The sequence below is a fragment of the Oncorhynchus kisutch genome, linkage group LG20, assembly GCF_002021735.2.
Source record: "Oncorhynchus kisutch isolate 150728-3 linkage group LG20, Okis_V2, whole genome shotgun sequence".
Taxonomy (NCBI): domain Eukaryota; kingdom Metazoa; phylum Chordata; class Actinopteri; order Salmoniformes; family Salmonidae; genus Oncorhynchus; species Oncorhynchus kisutch.
The window spans coordinates 23992212-24014334 of record NC_034193.2 but is presented as its reverse complement, the minus strand read 5'-3'; the positions used below and the strand labels follow the sequence as shown (position 1 = coordinate 24014334).

Below are 22123 nucleotides of genomic sequence, written 5' to 3'. Positions count from 1 at the left end.
TTTTCCATAGTGGAGAGCAGATGCATGAGACGAAACACAACACTTTTTTGAAATGATTATTTATTTTGTATAGTTGAAGTCACTGAACAAAATCATTTCTAGGCAAAATAGGGAGCATTATTTAGCACATTGACATAGCACCTCACACTGAATTTGACTTTTTTACTAACATAAATATACTGCATCGATTTTACTGAGTTACAGTTCATATAAGGAAATTTGTAAATTCAAATAAATTCATGAATTTCACATGACTGGGCAGAGGCTCATCTACTTGGGAGCCAGGCCCAGCCAATCAGAATTAGGCTTTCCCCACAAAAGGACTTAAATAGGGGACTTAAAAATAAATACTCCTCAGTTTCATCAGCTGTCTGGGTGGCTGGTCTCAGGCTATCATGCAGGTGAAGAAACCGGATGTGGAGGTCCTGGGCTGGCGTGGTTACATGTGGTGAGCCCAGTTGGATGTACTGCCAAATTCTCTAAAACTATGTTGGAGGCAGTTTATGGTAGAGAAATGAACATTAAATAATCTGATAACAGCTCTGGTGGACATGTGTAACAAAACTGCACATTTTAGAGTGGTCTTTATTGTCCCCAGCACAAGGTGCGTCTGTGTAATGATAATGCTGTTTAATCAGCTTATTGATATACCACACATGCCAGGTGAATGGATTATCTTGGCAAAGGAGAAGTGCTCACTAACAGGGATGTAAACAAATTTGTGCCAAATATTTGAGAGAAATGCATATGGAACATTTCTGGGATCTTTTATTTCAGTATATGAAACATGGGACCAACATTTTCCATGTTGCGTTTATATTTTGGTTCAGTATAGTTGAAGTATCTTACGACCAACAAGCAAAACATAATGCAATCTTAATTCTAACTATAACAACTGCCACTAATTATGTTTTTAATGTAGGCCTACATGACAGTTCACAAAATCAGAAGTAGTATGTTTGTGCTGAATGCAAGCTTGTCAATGAGTCAAAAAACTATTAATTCCTTCATCTGACTGTCTGAAGCCTATAAGGCCATATAACAAGGGTGCATATTTTATATATTTGTTTATAATTGTTTGTTTTTTTACATCTAGGCCTACATTTAGAAACCAACAGAGGGATGTTTTATGAAACAACAAAATAACATAGTATGGGCTATAATCAGTCCTGAACATTGAGACAAATCAAATGCAGGTCATTTTAAAAACATCCAATGGCATCAGAGACACAAACACATGAACGCTCATGCTGCAATGCGTGCACATGCACACACGTACAAACATACGTGTACAAACACACACCCACTTAACAAAAAAAGTACGCCAAAAAGAGATGACAGAAAAACAGACAGAGGCAAACATACAAAGAGGTCTTAATAACACTGAAAGACATATCAAAATGTTTTGCTTTCCTCGTGGATAACATTAATGATCCAAGGATGTTGAGGGATCATTAACGAGGTGGGACCTTCAGAGCTGCATCCACCTCCTCCTCTGGGCAGAGGACATGCCATTGGGCAACTGGACGTCTGGGATTGGCCAACATTTCGGACCAATGTTTGAGACCAACTCCTGTGGCACCGTAACCCATGAAGGTCTTCCCGATTGCATCGTTGCTCCCAAGCTTGTCGTAGTCATACACTGTTATGACGACCTGCACTTTCTGAATAAGAAACACAGAAGGTACATTGAAACACTTACTATACTTCCAGAATACTGACCGGGTACTCTGCAACTACATATGGATTGATAAGGCAAAGATGCAATACCTGAATCTGCTCGAAGGGAATCTCAAAGCTGAAGCTCTCATTGAAGTAAGGGTTGAGTGTGTTCTTCTTGACAGTTGTCTTCTTCTTCTTGATTCGTTTCCCATTGTGCTGCAGAACAATCTTCACAAATGGATCTGAGGGAAGGGTGGATGAGAAGGGAGCAAGCCAATTTGAGAAATGTTTTTTTGGTAGACTTTGATCAGACAAAGCTGCATGCCGGACAGCTGGTAGACTCACGAGGGCCGATTTTTTACACATATGTCATTGGATGAATCTGCAATCGTGTGAACTGAAAACGTTGCTGATACATTTGCGAGGCCGCACAACCTTAGAGGGAATGAGAGAAGACCACTATTTGTTGAGAGATTTAAAATCACCTGATAAGCCACCAACATCCATCTTCTTTAGGTTCTTGGCCTCCATGATGTTGATAGTGAGTTTGCCAGCAGTAGGTACGTAGCGCAAGGAGATGCAGACATCACCCAGTTTCTCTGCCTTACAGGTGCACACCGGAACAACATGGTGTTAAACCACCAGCCAGAATCGGATCAAATAAGGAGGAATCTAATTACATTAGGTTGTGACCTATCCATCATGCAAATGTGAGGGTGACTGGATGGATGACCAAAGGGTTAGTAATACCACATTACATCATACCTCTTCTTTTTCACTGTTCTCCAGGTCCCTCCAACATTGCATTGGTTGTCCCAGATCCACACTGTTCATGGGGATCTTTATCTCCCCAATCACATCATGCTTGGAGAAACGGTCAAAGTCGAAGACCTGCAACACCAGGATCTTCCCTCCCAACTCCGTGTACGGGATCTTGGAGGAAAGGCAGGGGCATTAGTCACAAGTGCATGTCTGGCCAACTGATGCTCCTGTATAGAGAGAGATTTATGTAATGCATTGTTGGCTCTTATTAAAAAAACAGCATTGGTTAGTGCAGTTCTTAATAGGTATATCATGTTCGGCGGTTTTCCGGAATTGATCAAAAACAGTTCAATGTAAAATAATAATTGTACAATAAAACTTAACATGCCAACATATAAATACATGTAACTAACAATTCCAGACAAACAAATGAAAACATGCATTGACAGGAGACAAGTAAAAATGCATTCTTAATTCTGCATTTTTAAAGTTGTTCGGGGATACCTTGACGGACGGCAATCAGAGTACGAGAGACAAACTACGAAGGGGAGCACGGACATGGGCTCGACTTCTGCCCACGTGAACTCAGAGACCAACAAGTGATACATCATCAACAACCTGGAACACCAACACAAGCTGCTACAGAGACAGAAAACAAACAAACAGACCCAGACATGAGACAAACAAACAGAACCACAAGGCCAAGACACCACGTAAACCTTGAAGATGAAGGTCTCGTTGAAAACCGGGCACAGGTTCTTGCGCTGGACCTTAGTTTCATGCTTCTTCTTTTTGTCTGGGAGCAGGTAGACTTTTACATAGGGGTCTGAGGTACCCCCCATATCCATGGCAGCTAGATCCTGAGCCTGGAGGATACCCACTATAAGCTTTGGAGAGAGAAGACCAAGAGGATGAGTCAGGATGATCATGTGAAGATGAAATCGCCCAGAGGTTCAAGACATTTCTCCCAGAAAGTCTCAATTTCAGACATGGTTGATATTAAAACCTTATTGAACATATATAAAGTAACAGTCAAAAGTTTGGACACACCTACTCATTCCAGGGTTTTTCTTTATTTTTACTATTTTCTACATTGTAGAATAATAGTGAAGACATCAAAACTTTGAAATAACCTATGGAATCATGTAGTAACCAAAAAAAGTGTTAAACAAATCAAAATGTATATTATATTTGAGATTCTTCACATGTGGAGATCATCCGTTCACCAACTTCACGGCGGTTGGAACTAAAAATATCAAATTTAGACTCATTAGACCAAAGGACAAATTTCCACTGGTCTAATGTCCATTGCTCGTGTTTCTTGGCCCAAGTAAATATCTTCTTCTTATTGATATCCTTTAGTAGTGGTTTCTTTGCAGCAATTTGACCATGAAGGCCTGATTCACACAGTGTCTTCTAAACAGTTGATGGTGAGATGTGTCTGTTGTTTGAACTCGGTGAAACATTTATTTTGGGCTGCAATTTCTGAGGCCGGTAACTCTAATGAACTTATCCTCTGCAGAAGAGGTAACTCTGTGCCACGACTTTCGCTGAAGTTGGTCCTTCTCCTAGTTCGGGCGGCGTTTGGCGGTCTACGTCATTTTCCATTGGTTTTGTCTCGTCTTCCCTCACACCTGGTTTCAATTCCATCAATTACATATTGTGTATTTAACCCTCTGTTCCCCCCCATGTCCTTGTCCGGAATTGTTTCTTGTAGTGCTTGTGTACGCTATGCTGGTGGATACCGGGTTTTGTTTGACCCACTCATTGATTGTTCTGTTTACGGTGGTTTAAATGTTTATTAAACGACACCGTTGTAAATCAGTTTTCACTCTCCTGCGCCTGACTTCTCTGCCGCCAGTATGCACACCGTTACACTCTGGGTCTTCCTTTCCTGTGGCGGTCCTCATGAGAGCCAGTTTCATCATAGTGCTTGATAGTTTTCACGACTGCACATAAAGAAACTTTAAAAGTTCTTGACATTTTCCGCATTGACTGACCTTCATGTCTTAAAGTAATGATGGACTGTCGTTTCTCTTTGCTTATTTGAGTTTTTCTAGCCATAATATGGATTTGGTCTTTTACCAAATAGGGCTAGCTTCAGTACACCACCCCCACCTTGTCACAACACAACTGATTGGCTCAAACACATTAAGAAGGAATGAAATTCAACATATTAACTTTAAACAAGGCACACCTGTTAATTGAAATGCATTCCATGTGACTACCTCATGAAGCTGTCTTCAAGGCAAAGAGTGGCTACTTTGAAGAATCTCAAATGTAAAATATATTTTTATTTGTTTAACACTTTTTTGGTTACTACATGATTCCATATGTGTGAGAGATGCAGAGTTGGTGAACGGATGATCTCCACATGTGTGGTTCCCACCGTGAAGCATGGAGGAGGAGGAGGTGTGATGGTGCTTTGCTGGTGACACTGTCTGTGATTTATATATAATTCAAGGCACACTTAACCAGCATGGCTACCACAGCATTCTGCAGCGATACGCCATCCCATCTGGTTTGCGCTTAGTGGGACTAGTATTTCTTTTTCAATAGGAAAATCACCCAAAGCACACCTCCAGGCTGTGTAAGGGCTATTTGACCAAGTAGGAGAGTGATGGAGTGCGGCATCAGATGACCAGGCCTCCACAATCACCTGACCTCAACCCAATTGAGATGGTTTGGGATGAGTTGGACCGCAGAGTGAAGGAAAAGCAGCCAACAAGTGCTCAGCATATGTGGGAACTCCTTCAAGACTGTTGGAAAAGCAATCCTCATGAAGCTGGTCGAGAGAATGCTAAGAGTGTGAACAGCTGTCATCAAGGCAAAGTGTGGCTACTTTGAAGAATCTCAAATATAAAATATATTTTGATTTGTTTAACACTTTTTAGGTTACTACATGATTCCGTATGTTATTTCATAGTTTTAATGTCTTCACTATTATTCTACTAATGTAAAAATAAAGAAAAACCCTGGAATCAGTAGGTGTGACCAAACTTTTGAGTGGTACTGTATATATAATCAGGGTTGGGTGGGTTACTTTCTAAATGTAATCCTTTACAGTTACTAGTTACCTGTCAAAAATTGTTATCAGTAACGTAACTTTTGGATTACCCAAAATCAGTGACGTAATCTGAGTACCTTCCGTTCCTTTTAGATTACTTTCCCCTTAAGAGGCATTAGAAGAAGACAAAAATGTATGTTACCAATTGATCTATTGCAGGATAAATCAATGTTAAAGTTTACATAGCTGGCCATAAATGGATGTTAAATTCTTATTTATGGGTTGGTTATGTCGGCTTCTTCTAACCCATCGCTTTCTACTACATGTAATAATACGATAAAATGATATCTTTACATTAAAAACCAAAGTCTATCAGAATTCCAGTCATTCCAATATACATTATACCCGTTGATCTTCAAGAATAGGACTTATGGAAGTATAGGTTATCCAAATGATGTTACCGGAGCATGACCCTAAAACTAAGGATTTATTAGCCAGCCCTACTCTGTTGTTTATGATTTTGTTGTCATGGAGGACAGATTGGGCTCATTGATTCAAGTTGAAAATGAAATGCTGTGCTCATGGAATGGCATGCTATTTACATGTGAAGAATGAATGCCACATGCTACATTTTCTATAGGCCTATTGTTTATCTTTTTGTTGGTGACATTTTGATATCTTGATAATATGCAGCTGTTTAAAGGGCAAATCCACAGATGAAACAATACTGTCGCCCCGCCTCTGTTTTGGTAAAAAGCTGAGGGATGGGCCTGGAGAAATGTAACCCCTCTCAGATTAATAGACAGAGCTATGGATTTAAGGACTGACCATCCATGATATTAAAATGATTGTTTTAACCATGTTATGGGGCTATACAGTGTTTGTTTACATTTACAATGTTTACAAACATTGGAATTAAACAAGTTCATATTTTGGGTTCTCATGGAGTGTGACAGCTAAACTAAGCTCATGAGGCATTTATAAGTTATATTCTTCAAGAATCAATGGATATATATATATATATATATATATATATATATATATATATATATATATATATATATATATATATATAAAAACATATACATATATATTTAATTTATAAGTCCAAAAATGGCTGTAGCAAATACAGATTGCCCATTTAAGTCTATCAGAAGTGTGCGAGTTTGAGCATGTGTCCATTAGGCCTATGGATTATTATTTTTTATCAGTATAAATGACATTGAGCAATAAAAGCATCACTTTTATTCCATACTCCTCTAAGTAATCATCTACTTTTTCAAAAGTATCTGTAATCGGATTACAATTTTTTGTCTGGTAATGTAACGGATTAGTTACCGTTTTTTATAATCCCTTAAATTGTAATCCCCATCCCCCCACCCCTCCATTTGTTATGTACACTGCTGCTACTCGCTGTTTATCATCTATGCATAGTCACTTCACCCCTACCTTCATGTACAAATTACCCCAACTAACCTGTACCCCCGCACACTGACTCGGTACCGGTACCATCTGTATATAGCCCCGTTATTGTTATTAGACTGTGTTACTTTGTATTATTTTTTACTTTAGTTTATTTGGTAAATATTTTCTTAACAGTTCTTGAACGACACTGTTGGTTAAGGGCTTGTAAGTAAGCATTTCACAGTAAGGTCTACACTTGTATTTGACTCATGTGACAAATAAAGTTTGATTTGATGTAACAGATTACATGTAATCCGTTACTCCCCAACCCTGTATATATTTTACATACACTACATGGCCAAAAGTATGTGGTCACCTGCTCATTGAACATCTCATTCCAAAATCATGGGCATTAATATGGAGTCCTTTGCTGCTATAACAGCCTCCACCCTTCTGGGAAGGCTTTCCACTAGATGTTGGATCATTGCTGCAGGGACTTGCTTCCATTCAGCCACGAGAGCATTAGTGAGGTCGGGCACTGATGTTGGGCGATTAGGCCTGGCTCGCAGTCGCCGTTCCAATTAATCCAAAAGGTGTTTGATGGGGTTGAGGTCAGGGCTCTGCAAACCAGTCAAGTTCTTCCACACCGATCTTGACAAACCATTTCTGTATGGTCCTCGCTTTGTGCACGGGGGCATTGTCATGCTGAAACAGGAAAAGGCCTTCCCCAAACTGTTGCCACAAAGTTTTAAGCACAGAATTGTCTAGAATGTCTTTGTATGCTGTAGCGTTAAGATTTCCCTTCACTAGAACTAAGGGGCCTAGCCTGAACCGTGAAAAACATCCCCAAACCATTATTCCTCCTCCACCAAGCTTTACAATTGGCACTATGCAATCAGGCAGGTAACGTTCTCCTGGTATCTGCCAAACCCAGATTTGTCCGTCAGACTGCCAGCTGATGAAGCGTGATTGATCACTCCAGGAACACGTTTCCACTGCTCCAGAGTCCAATAGCGGTGAGCTTTACACCACTCCAGCCAACGTTTGGCATTGTGCATGGTGATCTTTTGCAGCTGATCGGCCATGGAAACCCATTTCATGAAGCCCCTGACAACAGTTCTTGTGCTGACGTTGCTTCCAGAGGCCGTTTGGAACTCGGTAGTGAGTGTTGCAACCGGGAACAGACTATTTTTACGAGCTCGCGCATCAGCACTTGTCGGGTCCCATTCTGTGAGCTTGTGTGGCCTACCACTTCGTGGCTGTGCCGTTGTTGCTCCTAGACATTTCCACTTCACAATAACAGCACTTACAGTTGATCGGGGCAGCTCTAGCAGGGCAGAAATTTGACGAACTGACTTGTTGGAAAGGTAGCATCATATGACAGTACCACGTTAAATGTCACTGAGCTCTTCAGTAAGGCCATTCTAAAGCCAATGTTTGTCTATAGAGATTGCATGGCTGTGTGCTCGATTTTATACACGTGTCAGCAAGTGTTTAGGCTGAAATAGTCGATTCCACTAATTTGAAGGGATGTCCACATACTTAACTAATGTCACACACCAGTTAGGTTAGTATTTTGCTGTTTTACATCTTTGCTAAGTGTATGTACTGATTGTAAGTTGCTCTGGAGAATAGCATCTGCTTCAGTAAATAACAGAATTGGAACAAAATTGCTGTGCTGTCATGTATAAGGCACTGTGTTTTGCGCAGTCATGAGACATAGCAAGACTATCCCGAAATGGGAATTGCACAAAAAATTTAAGTAATTGTCTGAGGATGGTGCTGGACCATCTGAGGTAAAAAGAAAAGGGGACTGTTTGATGGAAAATGCTTTAAATAAAGGTTCCAATCCAGGCCATGTGACATGATTGCGCAAAACGCAGGGCGCTAGTCATACAGTATTAGTACAGGGGCCTCTTTTGACAAAGTATCGTACCATACAACAAGAGGACTTGGCACTACCTGGGCATCTGTGAAGTTGTAGTCCAAGGAGAACTCCAGTTTCCCCAGCTTCTCCTGCTCCTTCTCCTCTCCTTCCCCTTCTTTCTTATCCCCTTCTTCCTGAATAATAGAGCGCGGACACATATTTTCTGTGTTTGTTTGATACTGCATGGCACTGTCTATGTTCCTCACGTTCATGGGAAATGTGTGTGTTTCATCCCTTCCCCATCTTTCCCCTGTATCCATCTCACCTTATCGCCACCCTCTCCTCCCCCTTCGTTGTCTGCCTTCCTCCGGCGGCCAGCCTTCCTCTCCCTCACTTTCTTCGTTTTTTTCTTTTGCCCAAAGCATTTTTTGAAGAGGCAGAAGGTGCAGCATCCTACCAACACCAGCACCACTACGACGATGGCCCCAACTGCCCACATAGGGACTACAGAAGAAAGAGGCAACACAATTTTACATCTAATGACGTACTGTCTATCTTAACATATGACAAACTATACCAAGATACTTGAAACAGGGAGGGAAGCATAAAATATACCAGGACAAGTTGGAAGTCTATTCTTTCACCCTAACGTGCTCGATGTTGACTAGTGGATCACATCTGAATAAGGGATGAGGTTTGTTAATGAACAGCGAAAAACACATCTTAAAAGAAAACATAATTGATATGGACTTTGATGGGGTTGTAATGTCACAATGTACACAGGAGAAGGGAGGCTGTCCCAATATACAGTTGCGGTCAAATATTTGTGGCACCGTTGCACGATTCACTATTTATTCTCAAATAAGTTGAAATTAAAAATAAATATAAACGTTGGTGTATTTGTTTGATTTACATCTGCACAGGAACAACATCAAAACTGACATATTGACTTTTCTCTACGAGGTAAAAAAAAAATGTCCTGGGCTAAATTATGAAAAATTCAAAATTCATTTGATTGGAGGCAAGTCATTCTTGTTTACGGTGTAATTTATGTCACCTGTGGTAAGTTGTAGGTGCCTACAGAGCAACAATAGTCATTCAAGCAGTTTTGAAAGACTAAACAGAAATTTCTTCTCCATTGCACTCCATGATAAAGTGCAGAGGTGCCAATATATTTGTCCGCAACTGTAGGTATATTCAAAGTAAATGCACATGGAGAATGAAAAAGTTATTACTTCTTTGAATCATTTCCTGTGAGAAAAGAGGAATGATATTATAAAAGGAAGATGATGAAGTGACATTGTGGATTCCGTGTTCCATTCCATAGTTCTAACATCTGGCATGGCTTATATGTACGGTCCTATAGCTCTTATTCTATTTTTGTCACCAACTCTCACTCAGTCCCTCCACCCTAAACAATCCACGAGAGATTTCAATTGCCCACATCAGGATCAGGACCCAAGCAGATTTCAACCTTCCACTGATAGCTACAGAGATGACATAAAAGTTAGGAAAACAGCATCTGTGTAGTTCTCAGTCTTGTCCAATTCCATCTACATGCCAGGAACTACTTACGTGGCAGATGGCCAATCTCATTCATGAACTTGTTCTTCATGTGGTCATAGTTGTGGTGGCCGGGGTGGTGTGCTGGAGGGACGTGGGCAGCTGGCTCCTCTACTTGCTCTGGCTCTTTTTCATGTTCAGGTTCTGGTTTTGCCGGCTCCGCAGCCCGACGGGCCCGGAACTGCACACTGGCCATCCTCATTCCAGCTGATAAATAGCAGGTACAGGGCAAGGAAGCATAGGGTTAATTGGCCCCAAACAAATTCTTGTTGACCAGGCCATGTTGACACAGATAATGATGATTGATAGAATAAGATCATTCGTTGTCTCATGTGTTTACATGATCGTATGGATAGTTCAGAACATTCATGTTTCTAGTTGCAGTGTGTGAATTCCAGTAGGCTAAACGTGTATGTATTATCCAAAAGTGTGTGAGCGTCACCTCCTTCAGAGAGCACCGGACAATAAACCAGAAGCTCAACCAGGCTGACCTTAATCCCTCTTCCTCTCATCCCACCCCTCCCCATAACCCACCATGTCGCCCCCCCCCTCACTCCCCTTCACTCCCTCTCTCGCCATATCTATCTATCCCTCTATCTATCTATCCCTCTATCTCTCTCTCTCTCTGCTGACACATAACTGGATTACTACAGTATTAATCCAAAATCCCAGACCCCCGATGCTTAACTAAGAGGTGGTTTACCCCCCTCCCATTCCCCGCCCTCCCAAGCCACAGTCCCAGCATCTCCTACCCTCTCTCTCATAACTATCACTGGTTTCAGGAGTAGTGGGTCTATATCTAGTCATTTCAGAGGATAATGTCCAATGGAATGTACTGTGAAGGGAAAGCTCAATCACCAGCTTTACATAACATTTCCTTGGTTTGTCCATCCTCCTTCCTTACAATTCTGCCTATTTCTAGACCATCTTTAAAATGCAATAGATGCATCTAGCGCTTCACCATGAATACATATGAAAATGGAAATTTGAGGAAGATAAAAAAGATTAAGATTATACAGCTGTACAGCTAATGGTGATTGCTTCATGAAAGCATAGTATGAAGAGTAGGAAAATAGGGGATGAACTGAATGCGTGTGGAAGACATATTTTCAGGTTCAATTACGTGTTTTCATATCTCTGCTCTGCACCTCACCCCTTTTTTAGATGTGACATATTCATTACATGATCAAAAGTATGTGGACACCTGCTCATCGAACATCTCATTCCAAAATCATGGGTATTAATATGGAGTTCCTCCACCAAACTTTACAGTTGGCACTATGCATTAAGGCAGATAGCATTCTCCTGGCATCTGCCAAACCCAGATTCGTCCGTCGGACGGCACTCGTTTCCACTGCTCCAAGGTCCAATGGCGGCGAGCTGTACACCTCTCTAGCCGACGCTTGGCATTGCGCATTGTGATCTAAGGCTTGTGTGCGGTTTCTTGGCCATGGAAACCCATTTCGTGAAGCTCCCGACAAACACTTCTGCTGACATTGCTTCCAGAAGCAGTTTGGAACTCAGTAGTGAGTGTTATAAAATAAAATAAGATTTATTTGTCACATGCGCCGAATACAGACCTTACAGTGAAATGCTTACTTACAAGCCCTTAGCCAACAATGCAGTTTAAGAAAAATAAGTGTTAAGCAAAAAATGTAAAATAAAAGTAACAAATAATTAGAGAGCAGCAGTAAAATAACAATAGCGAGGCTATATACAGGGGGTACCGGTACAGTGTCAAATGTGTGCCGGTTAGTCAAGGTAATTGAGGTAATATGTAGGTTGAGTTAAAGTGACTATTCATAGATAATAAACAGAGAGTAGCAGCAGCGTAAAAGGGGGGAGGGGGGGGGGCAATGCAAATAGTCTAAATAGCCATTTGATTAGCTGTTCAGGAGTCTTATGGCTGAGCAGTTGCCATACCAGTGATGCAACCAATGTTCTCGATGGTGCAGCTGTAGAACTTTTTGAGGAACTGAGGAGCCATGCCAAATCTTTTCAGTCTCCTGAGGGGGAATAGGCTGGGTCGTGCCCTCTTCACGGCTGTCTTGGTGTGTTTGGACCATGATAGTTTGTTGGTGACACCTAGCAACTTGAAGCTCTCAACCTGCTCCACTACAGCCCGTCGATGAGAATGGGGGCGTGCTAGTCCACAATCATCTCCTTTGTCCTGATCACATTGAGAGAGAGTTTGTTGTCCTGGTATCACACGGCCATGTCTCTAACCTCCACCCTATAGGCTATAGGTCTCATCATTGTCGGTGATCAGGTCTACCACTGTTGTGTCAACGGCAAACTTAATAATGGTGTTGTAGTCGTGCCTGACCGTGCAGTCATGAGTGAACAGGGAGTACAGGAGGGGACTGAGCACGCATCCCTGAGGGGCCCCGATGTTGAGGATCAGCGTGGTGGATGCGTTGTTACCTGAAAAACTCCCCAGTCCTTAATGATTACAAGCATACCCATAACATGATGCAGCCACCACTATGATTGAAAATATGGAGTGTTCAGTAACGTGCTGTACTGGATTTCTCACAAACATAACACTTTGTATTCAGGACAAAAATGTAATTGCTTTGCCACATTTTTTGCAGTATTACTTCAGCATTTTGTTGCAAACAGGATGCATGTTTTGGAATATTTTGTACTGTACAGGACTTCTTTTCACTCTTTCAATTAGGTTAGTATTGTGGAGTAACTTGAATGTTGTTGATCCATCCTTAGTTTTTTCATATCACAGCCATTAAACTCTGTAAGTGTTTTAAGGTCGCCAATGGACTCAAGTTGAAATCCCTGAGTGGTTGCCTTCCTTTCCTGCAACTGAGTTAGGAAGGAGGCCTGTATCTTTGCAGTGACTTGGCGTATTGATAAACCATCCAAAGTGTAATGAATAACTTCACCATGCTCAAAACAATATTCAATGTCTGCTTTTTTTCCCCCCACCTACTAATAGTTGCCTTTCTTTGAGAGGCATTTGAAACCTCCCTGGTCTTTGTGGTTGAATCTGTGTTTAAAATTCACTGAGGGACCTTACAGATAATTGTATGTATGGGGTACAGACATTAGGTAGTCATACAAAAAAATCATTTTATATACTATTATTTCACTCAGAGTGAGTCCATGCAACTTATTATATGTTATATATAATATTTACCTCAGAAAGTATTCAGGCTTGCTCTAACAAAGGGGTTGAATACTTATTGACTCAAGACCTTTCAGCTTTTCTTTTGTAATTGATTTGTGAACATTTCTTAAATCATAATTCCATTTACAAATTATGGGGTATTGTGTGTCGGCCAGTGACAAAATATCTCAATTTAATTATTTTTCAATTCAGGCTGTAACACAACAAAATGTGGAAAAAAGTAAAGGGGGTGTGAGTACTTTCTGAAGGCAATGTACCTCTTTATTTAGGCTGATGGTATGACGTTGAAACAATGACATTCATTCAAACAAAACATTTGACTATCTACATTGAAACAAGGTAAAAAAATAACATGTCTAATCAAATATGGAATTAATCTTCTTTTCAACCACCCCAATATATTATACACTGAGTGTACGAAACATTAGGAACACCTGCTCTGTCCATGACAGACTGGCCAGATGAAGCCAGGTGAAAGCTATGATCCCTTATTGATGTCACTTGTTAAAATCACTTCAATCACTGTAGCTGAAGGGGCGGAGACAGGTTAAAGAAGGATTTTTAAGCCTTAAAATAAATATATATATGTTTCTGCGTGGAATTTACTACATCATTTTAAACGCATACATAGTTATGATTTTTATGTTGAAATTAGATTGATGAAACAACCTGTTAGTCATGTTAAGTCATTGTATTTAAGTTCAAGTTTTACCCAAATGTCAATGTTTACAACGCTGGTTGAAAAGAGATGAAAACAGTACTGATGACTTTTTACAAATCCATGTTGGTTCCACGTCACAAATGGCTATGAAACAACATTGATTCAATAAGTGTGTTCCCAGTGGGAAAAGCAATTCTCATCTATGCAACTGTTAACAATTCTTAGTGAGCTTCAAGAGATTTCAGATGATGATTATGAAATGAAATCGCATTGGGCTTACCTGTTAATATTTTCCCCTCTGTCTTTTATATCATCAATTTGGAATAAACCACTTTTGTGTCAAAATGGCCCATGGGAACCCTCACACACCCATCGTTCCTTCCTTCGTGAATATTCCAGTGACTATTATGCCTGTCAGCTTGCCCCCCGCCCCCATCCCTTCTCCCTTCTAAGCTAAAGCGCTGTCAAATCACTAAAGCAGCCCTTGACGTTAATCTCGCTCTCCCCCACCCTCCCTATAGGGGTATGTCAACAACACATCTTGTTGCTCTATCTCATGGTTTAAATTGAAATTCCATAAGAGCAACAGTCGAAGCCTTTTTATTTAACTTCCCTCACTTTGTAGGGAGATCAAACTCATTGATCAGTCTTTGATCAGTCTGTGGTTCTCGCAGTGAGAGTGGAAAAGTGCCTGTTCGATCATTAGATTGAAGTGGTGGTTTTGTTTATCCATCAAAGCTGAGATTGAAGTGCATCCCTCATCTCCCTCCACTAATCCTCAGGACATAGCTATCCTCTCAGTCAATCATCTATCTGGGGAGTACTTTCATTGAGAGTGGATAGTTCATCCTGTTCATCCATTTTAGAGTACAGAAAACACTCATTCAAAGGAATCTGACAATGAGTGAAAATCGTAAAATAAGAAACCACACAAATGTTTATTTTCGCCCCCTCTGAATCTGGCATGTTGGAGCACCAATGGAAAATTTTTTTAATGGGGAACATTCTAATTTAGGACTTTGACTCAAAATGATTAATTAGATTTTTACGATCCATTAGATTTATATGATCATAAAAACAAATACTGTAAAAATGAATACATATTTCAAACTTCATCTGCTTCACTGTGGGCACTGGGAGAGAGACTCATTCACCACCTAAGTCCCTCTCAGCTACTAATCTTAATAAACCCATGTCTTTGGTCATTATTTAAGCACATTTGTTTTTGGGGTCTTTGTTATGGGTGGGGTCCTACACCCGCAGAAGACCATTGCCTCCCTTTAGTAGTGACTTCATGGAAAATAACACATACAAATACTCCAATGGGTTTCTAATGTAGAGTGAGTGAGAGTTAGTGATCCTCATTTAGTAGAATTCAAATCAACATGATAATGCACTGAAAAATGAAATGGATTATTCAAAACCCACACCTTCAAATAAACACTGTCAAGTTGGCCATTTGCCAACAAATTTCCCTGAGTTACAAGTTACTTGATTAGCTAAGACACAGTAGAGAGGCTTTCATACCAAATTGGTTTGGTGGGGTTTTTCCGAACTCTGGTGCGTTTACCCCCTTAGTGTTCACACCAGTCCAAACGTACCAAACTATCTGCACTCGGCAGCGCACTAAACAACGCTATGAGGTTCGCTCAAAAAGGGTGGTTTGCTGAAAATAAACGCAGTTGACAGTGAGAGGACGTTTCTTTGTTTGCTGAGTTTGTTAGAATACTGTTCATTGACTACAGCTCAGCATTCAACACCATAGTGCCTACGAAGCTCATAACTAAGCTAAGGACACTGGGACTAAACACCCCCCTCTGCAACTGGATCCTGGACTTCGACGGGCCGCCCCCAGGTGGTAAGGGTAGGTAACAACACGTCTTCCACGCTGATCCTCAACACTGGGGTCCCTCAGGGGTGTGTACTTAGTCCCCTCCTGTACTCGCTGTTCACCCACATTTGCATGGCCAAACACAATTCCAACACCAATATTAAGTTTGTTGACGACACAACAGTGGTAGGCCTGATCACCAACAATGATGAGACAGCCTATAGAGAGGAGGTCAGAGAACTGGCAGTGTGGTGCCAGGACAACAACCTCTCCCTCAATGTGAGCAAGACAAAGGAGCTGATCGTGGACTACAGGAAAAGGCGGGCCGAACAGGCCCCCATTAACATCGACGGGGCTGTAGTGGAGGGGGTCGAGAGTTTCAAGTTCCTTGGTGTCCACATCACCAACAAACTATCATGGTCCAAACACACCAAGACAGTCGTGAAAAGGGCACAACAAAATATTTTCCCCCTCAGAAGACTGAAAAGATTTGGCATGGGTCCCGTTGATCCTCAAAAAGTTCTGCAGCTGCACCATCGAGAGCATCCTGACCGGTTGCATCACTGCCTGGTATGGCAACTGCTCAGCAACTGACCGAAGGCACTACAGAGGGTAGTGCGTACAGCCCAGTACATCACTGGGGCCAAGCTTCCTGCTATTCAGGACCTATATAATAGGCGGTGTCAGAGGAAAGCCCATAAAATTGTCAGACTCCAGTCACCCAAGTCATAGACAGTTTTCTATGCTACCGCACGGCAAGTGGTACCGGAGCACCAAGTCTAGGACCAAAAGGCTCCTTAACAGCTTCTACCCCCAAGCCATAAGACTGCTGAACAATTATTCAAATGGCCACCAGACTATTTACATTGACACAGCCCAATCCCCCATTTGTTTTGTACACTGCTGCTACTCGCTATTTATTATCTATGCATAGTCACTTCACCCCTACCTACATGTACAAATTACCTCAACTAACCTGTACCCCCTTCCCACTGACAAATTATTTTTTACTTTAGTTTATTTGGTAAATATTTTCTTAACTCTTCTTGAAGTGCATTGTTGGTTAAGGGCTTGTAAGTAAGCATTTCACATTAAGGTCTACTGTACACTTGTTGTATTCGGCACATGTGACAAATAAAGTTTGATTTGATACACGTAACATTAGCTAGTGAGCCAGCCAGTGCTGTGTGACATATACCTACTTTCCTGAAGCGAGTCACAATGAATCAAATGGTCACCCAGACAATAAACTCAGCAAAAAAAGAAACGTCCTCTCACTGTCAACTGCGTTTATTTTCAGCAAACCTAACGTGTAAATATTTGTGTGAACATAAAGTTCAACATTTGAGACATAAACTGAACAATTTCCACAGACATGTGACTAACAGAAATGGAACGATGTGTCCCTGAACAAAAGGGGGGTCAAAATCAAAAGTAACAGTCAGTATCTGGTGTGGCCACCAGCTGCATTCAGTACTGCAGTGCATCTCCTCCTCATGGACTGCACCAGATTTGCGAGTTCTTGCTGTGAGTTGTTATCCCACTCTTCCACCAAGGCACCTGCAAGTTCCCGGACATTTCAGGGGGGAATGGCCCTAGCCCTCGCCCTCCGATCCAACAGGTCCCAGACGTGCTCAATGGGATTGAGATCCGGGCTCTTCGCTGGCAATTGTAGAACACTGACACTGCTGTCTTGCAGGAAATCACACACAGAACGAGCAGTATGGCTTGTGACATTGTCATGCTGGAGGGTCATGTCAGGATGAACCTGCAGGAAGGGTACCACATGAGGGAGAAGGATGTCTTCCCTGTAACGCAGAGCGTTGAGATTGCCTGCAATGACAACAAGCTCAATCCAATGATGCTGTGACACACCGCCCCAGATCATGACGGACCCTCCACCTCCAAAAAGATTCCCGCTCCAGAGTACAGGCCTCAGTGTAACGCATTCCTTTGACGGTAAACGTGAATCCGACCATCACCCCTGGTGAGACAAAACAGCGACTCGTCAGTGAAGAGCACTTTCTGCCAGTCCTGTCTGGTCCAGCGACGATGGGTTTGTGCCCATACAACAGGCCTGCAAGCCCTCAGTCCATTCTCTCTCAGCCTATTGCGGACAGTCTGAGCACTGATGGAGGGATTGTGCGTCCCTGGTGTAACTCGGGCCGTTGTTGTTGCCACCCTGTACCTGTCCCGCAGGTGTAATGTTCGGATGTACTGATCCTGTGCAGGTGTTGTTACACATGGTCTGCCACTGCGAGGACGATCAGCTGTCCGTCCTGTCTCCCTGTAGAGCTGTCTTAAGCGTCTCACAGTATGGACATTGCAATTTATTGCCCTGGCCACATCTGCAGTCCTCATGCTTCCTTGCAGCATGCCTAAGGCATGTTGACGCAGATGAGCAGGGACCCTGGGCATCTTTCTTTTGGTGCTATTCAGAGTCAGTAGAAAGTGTCCTAAGTTTTCATAACTGTGACCTTAATTGCCTACCATCTGTAAGCTGTTAGTGTCTTAACGACCGTTCCACAGGCGCATGTTCATTAATTGTTTATGGTTCATTGAACAAGCAAGGGAAACAGTGTTTAAACCCTTTACAATGAGGATCTGTGAAGTTATTTTGATTTTTACAAATGATCTTTGAAAGTCAGGGTCCTGAAAACAGGACTTTTATTTTTTTGCTAAGTTTACTGAGGGAAATATGAGAGGTAAAGTGAGGTAAAGCAACAGTACACCAATCATAACTACTTTTAATGAAAACAAACCACCGGCAGTTTTATAACCGAAAATGTACAAATATTTGTGTAAAATACTGTGCCGAAAATACGACATATGAGTTGCTCCCTCACAACAACAGACATACAGGGAGAACATAAACAGAGGTGCACAAGACATGTACGGGGAGGGTCATTGCCACTTTCAAGACAACTCGGAAACTGACATTTCCGACTTAAACTCGTAGAAAAATGAGCTCAGTTCCCCACTTGGAAAATATCAGAATGGACCAATAGTAAGCAAAAAACATATGTACATTTTAACTCAAGCGTTGTCTTGAAAACACCATATGGCTTTCATGACAATACGCAATGCAAGTGACACATTCTTACGTCATATGTCCATGTTTACATCCCTGGTCTCTTGAATGGGTTTCAAGATTATTTCAAATTCGTGAAAATGCGATCATATAAGATATACACAATTATATTTCTGCCAGATGAATTTTATTATGTTTTTGCCATTCAAAGCCAACAAAAGTTAAACTTCAAGGCTACTTGCACTGTATTACACTGGCATACACCATTTATTTTATTTTATTGAACCTTTATTTAACTAGGCAAGTCAGTTAAGAACAAATTCTTATAGTAAGGCCTAAGAGGGTTTTATAAATAAGCATCAACCAGTGGGTCTTGCGACTGGTATACAGAGATGACCAGTTTACACAAGAGTATAGAGTGCAGTGATGTGTCCTATAAGTAGCATTGGTGGCAAATCTGATGGCCGAATGGTAAAGAACATCTAGCCGCTCGAGATCACCCTTACCTGCCGATCTATAAAGTATGTCTCCGTCATCTAGCATGGGTAGGATGGTCATCTGAAACAGGGTTAGTTTGGCAGCTGGGGTGAAAGAGGAGCAATTACGATAGAGGAAACCAGGTCTAGATTTAACTTTAGCCTGCAGCTTTTATATATGCTGAGAGAAGGACAGTGTACCATCTAGCCATTCTCCCAGGGACTTGTATGAGGTGACTACCTCAAGCTCTAAACCCTCAGAGGTAGTAATAACACCTGTGGGAAGAGTGGCATTCTTCTTACCAAACCACATTACCTTTGTTTTGGAGGTGTTCAGAACAAGGTTAAGGGCAGAGAAAGCTTGTTGGACACGAAGAAAGCTTTGTTGTAGAGCATTTAACACAAAATCCGAGGAGGGGCCAGCTGAGTACAAGACTGTATCATCTGCATATAAATGGATGAGAGCGCTTCCTACTGCCTGAGCTATGTTATTGATGTAAATTGAGAAGAGCGCGGGGCCTGGAATCATACCTTGGGGTACACCCATGGTGACAGGCAGTGGCTGAGACAGCAGATGTTCTGACATTATACACAGCACTCTTTGAAAGAGGTAGTTAGCAAACCAGTTCAAAGACCCCTCAGAGACACCAATACTCCTTACAAGAATGGAATGGTCTACCGTATCAAAAGCTTTGGCCAAGTCAATAAAAATAGCAGAACAACATTGCTAAGAATCAAGGGCAATGGTGACATCATTGAGGACCTTTAAGGTTATAGTGGTAAAGGTAGAGATACTCTGAATTGATCGGCTATGAAAAGCCAAATGACATTTACTCGTGAGGTGCTGACCTGTTGCACCCTCGACAACCACTATTATTATTATTTGACCCTGCTGGTCATCTATGAACATTTGAACATCTTGGCCATGTTCTGTTATAATCTCCACTCGGCACAGCCAGAAGAGGACTGGCCACCGCTCATAGCCTGATTCCTCTCTAGGTTTCTTCCTAGCCACCATGCTTTTACACCTGCATTGCTTGCTGTTTGGGGTTTTAGGCTGGGTTTCTGTACAGCACTTTGTGACATCAGCTGATGTAAGAAGGGCTTTATAAATACATTTGATTGATTGATAGTGACACATCCATAACCTGAGCGGAAACCAGATTGCATACCAGAGAGAATACTATAGACATCAATAAAGCCAGTCAGTTGATTATTGACAAGTTTTTCCAACAATTTTGATAAACAGGGCAAAATAGATATAGGCCTATAACAGTTAAGATCAGCTTGATCTCCCCCTTTAAATAAAGGATGAACTATGGCTGCCTTCCAAGCAATGGAAACCTCCCCAGAGAGAAGAGACAGGCTTGGCGATTATAGGGGCAGCAACCTTAAGCCTTGTGTTGTCTAAAGTGTCTGTTTAACAGCAGACAAAACCCCCAAAATTATATTTTTTTCAACTTGAAATTTGATGACTTTTCCTAGATTATGACTTTTACTTTTTACCACCAGGGTACAAAGAATGTCTTAGGGCGATCCTTGACCCAGGAGTTATAAAATAATTTAATACAATCACACACACAATGAGAAATTGAGATTTTGTGCTACTGATTGAACTCAGACAAAACTAAAACTTTATTGTGTATGTGCAGCTACGCTTGGAAGATGCAAGTCTATACAGGGAAGCCGACAAGTGGAGTCCCGGAGAAGAACCAAGGGATGCGGGTTGTGATTGATATGACAGATGGACTGAGGGGGCACAATTTCTTCACCTCTTATGAACTCAGCCAGCAGCTCCTGAAGAGGAAGATCATCATGGTTGGCACAGTTAGAAAGAACAAGCCTGAGCTCCCCCCTGCACTCCTCGCAACAAGGGGGAGAGGCCTCTCATCAAAGTTTGCCTTCACCCTCACTCTAGCTCCTTACCTCTCGAAGAGGAACAATAATCTGGTGCTCCTGAGAGCACTGCACAAAACGGCTGATGCTGAGTGATCATGATCATGAGGACAGGAAGCCAGCCATCATCCTGGACAACAACTACAACAAAGGAGGTGTGGATAACCTGGACAAGGTGAAATGGAACTTACAGCTGCAGGAGGATGACTGCCTGCTGGCCCCTGGTCATCTTCCCTAACATCATTGAAGTGTTCTCATACAATACCTTCGTGATATGGAACAAGATCAACCCTACCTGGATGCCTGATAAGCAGAACAAGAGGAGGGTGTTCCCGAAGCAGCTGGGAATGCAGCATGGTGCATTGTTCAGAAACATACAGTACTAGTTGTCATTGGGAAGGCAGAAAGCAATCACTTTTGCATGTGAAAACACAGATTCCTACGTCACTTTTGTTTTGGGACGACTTCGCTGTCAGCCAGAACGGGTACCTGGCTCACGCCCGGGAGGCAGCCCGGTTCCAAATAGGATACAATCAACGCTAACTCGGTTCGCCCTGGGCATTAATAGAATCCCCTCACTGCCTATGCATTTGACAATTATAGGGGCAGCAACGTTTGACACGTTTGTCCACCAGACCTTTCGCGCATTTGGGCAGAATTGTCTGGGAACGAGATTAATGCATGGGTGGAATTGAAGGTATTCTTCTTATCAAAAATTGTGCTGAATAGGTCTTGACTGCCAATTTTCCAGACCTATATTTTCTGTGCGGTTATACAAACAAACAAAAAATCTGGCAGTCGCAAGTAAAACAAACCTT

The 22123-nt window shown here is 41.8% G+C and overlaps 1 protein-coding gene across 1 annotated transcript; it reads right to left on the bottom strand.

Annotated features, from left to right (window-relative positions):
* Positions 1-41: 41 nt before the first annotated feature.
* syt5b (synaptotagmin Vb) lies at positions 42-14521 on the bottom strand. Its single transcript, XM_020453269.2, has 9 exons — positions 14352-14521; positions 10278-10472; positions 9028-9206; positions 8798-8896; positions 3144-3311; positions 2428-2595; positions 2148-2265; positions 1771-1904; positions 42-1664 (listed from the first exon to the last, which is right to left on the bottom strand). The coding sequence occupies exons 2-9, from the start codon at positions 10465-10467 to the stop codon at positions 1455-1457; spliced, it is 1266 nt and encodes a 421-aa protein (XP_020308858.2). The 5' UTR covers positions 10468-10472; positions 14352-14521; the 3' UTR covers positions 42-1454.
* Between the last annotated feature and the right edge of the window lie 7602 nt (positions 14522-22123).

What these genes read in the sequence shown, in the direction of transcription:
- syt5b (XM_020453269.2), bottom strand. Translation starts at nt 10,467, where the DNA reads ATGAGGATGGCCAGTGTGCAGTTCCGGGCCCGTCGGGCTGCGGAGCCG. An exon ending in AGAACAGTGAAAAAGAAGAG is followed by an intron (nt 2,266 to 2,427) that starts GTATGATGTAAT and finishes TGCACCTGTAAG; the next exon opens with GCAGAGAAACTGGGTGATGT. An exon ending in TTCCCTTCGAGCAGATTCAG is followed by an intron (nt 1,665 to 1,770) that starts GTATTGCATCTT and finishes TTTCTTATTCAG; the next exon opens with AAAGTGCAGGTCGTCATAAC.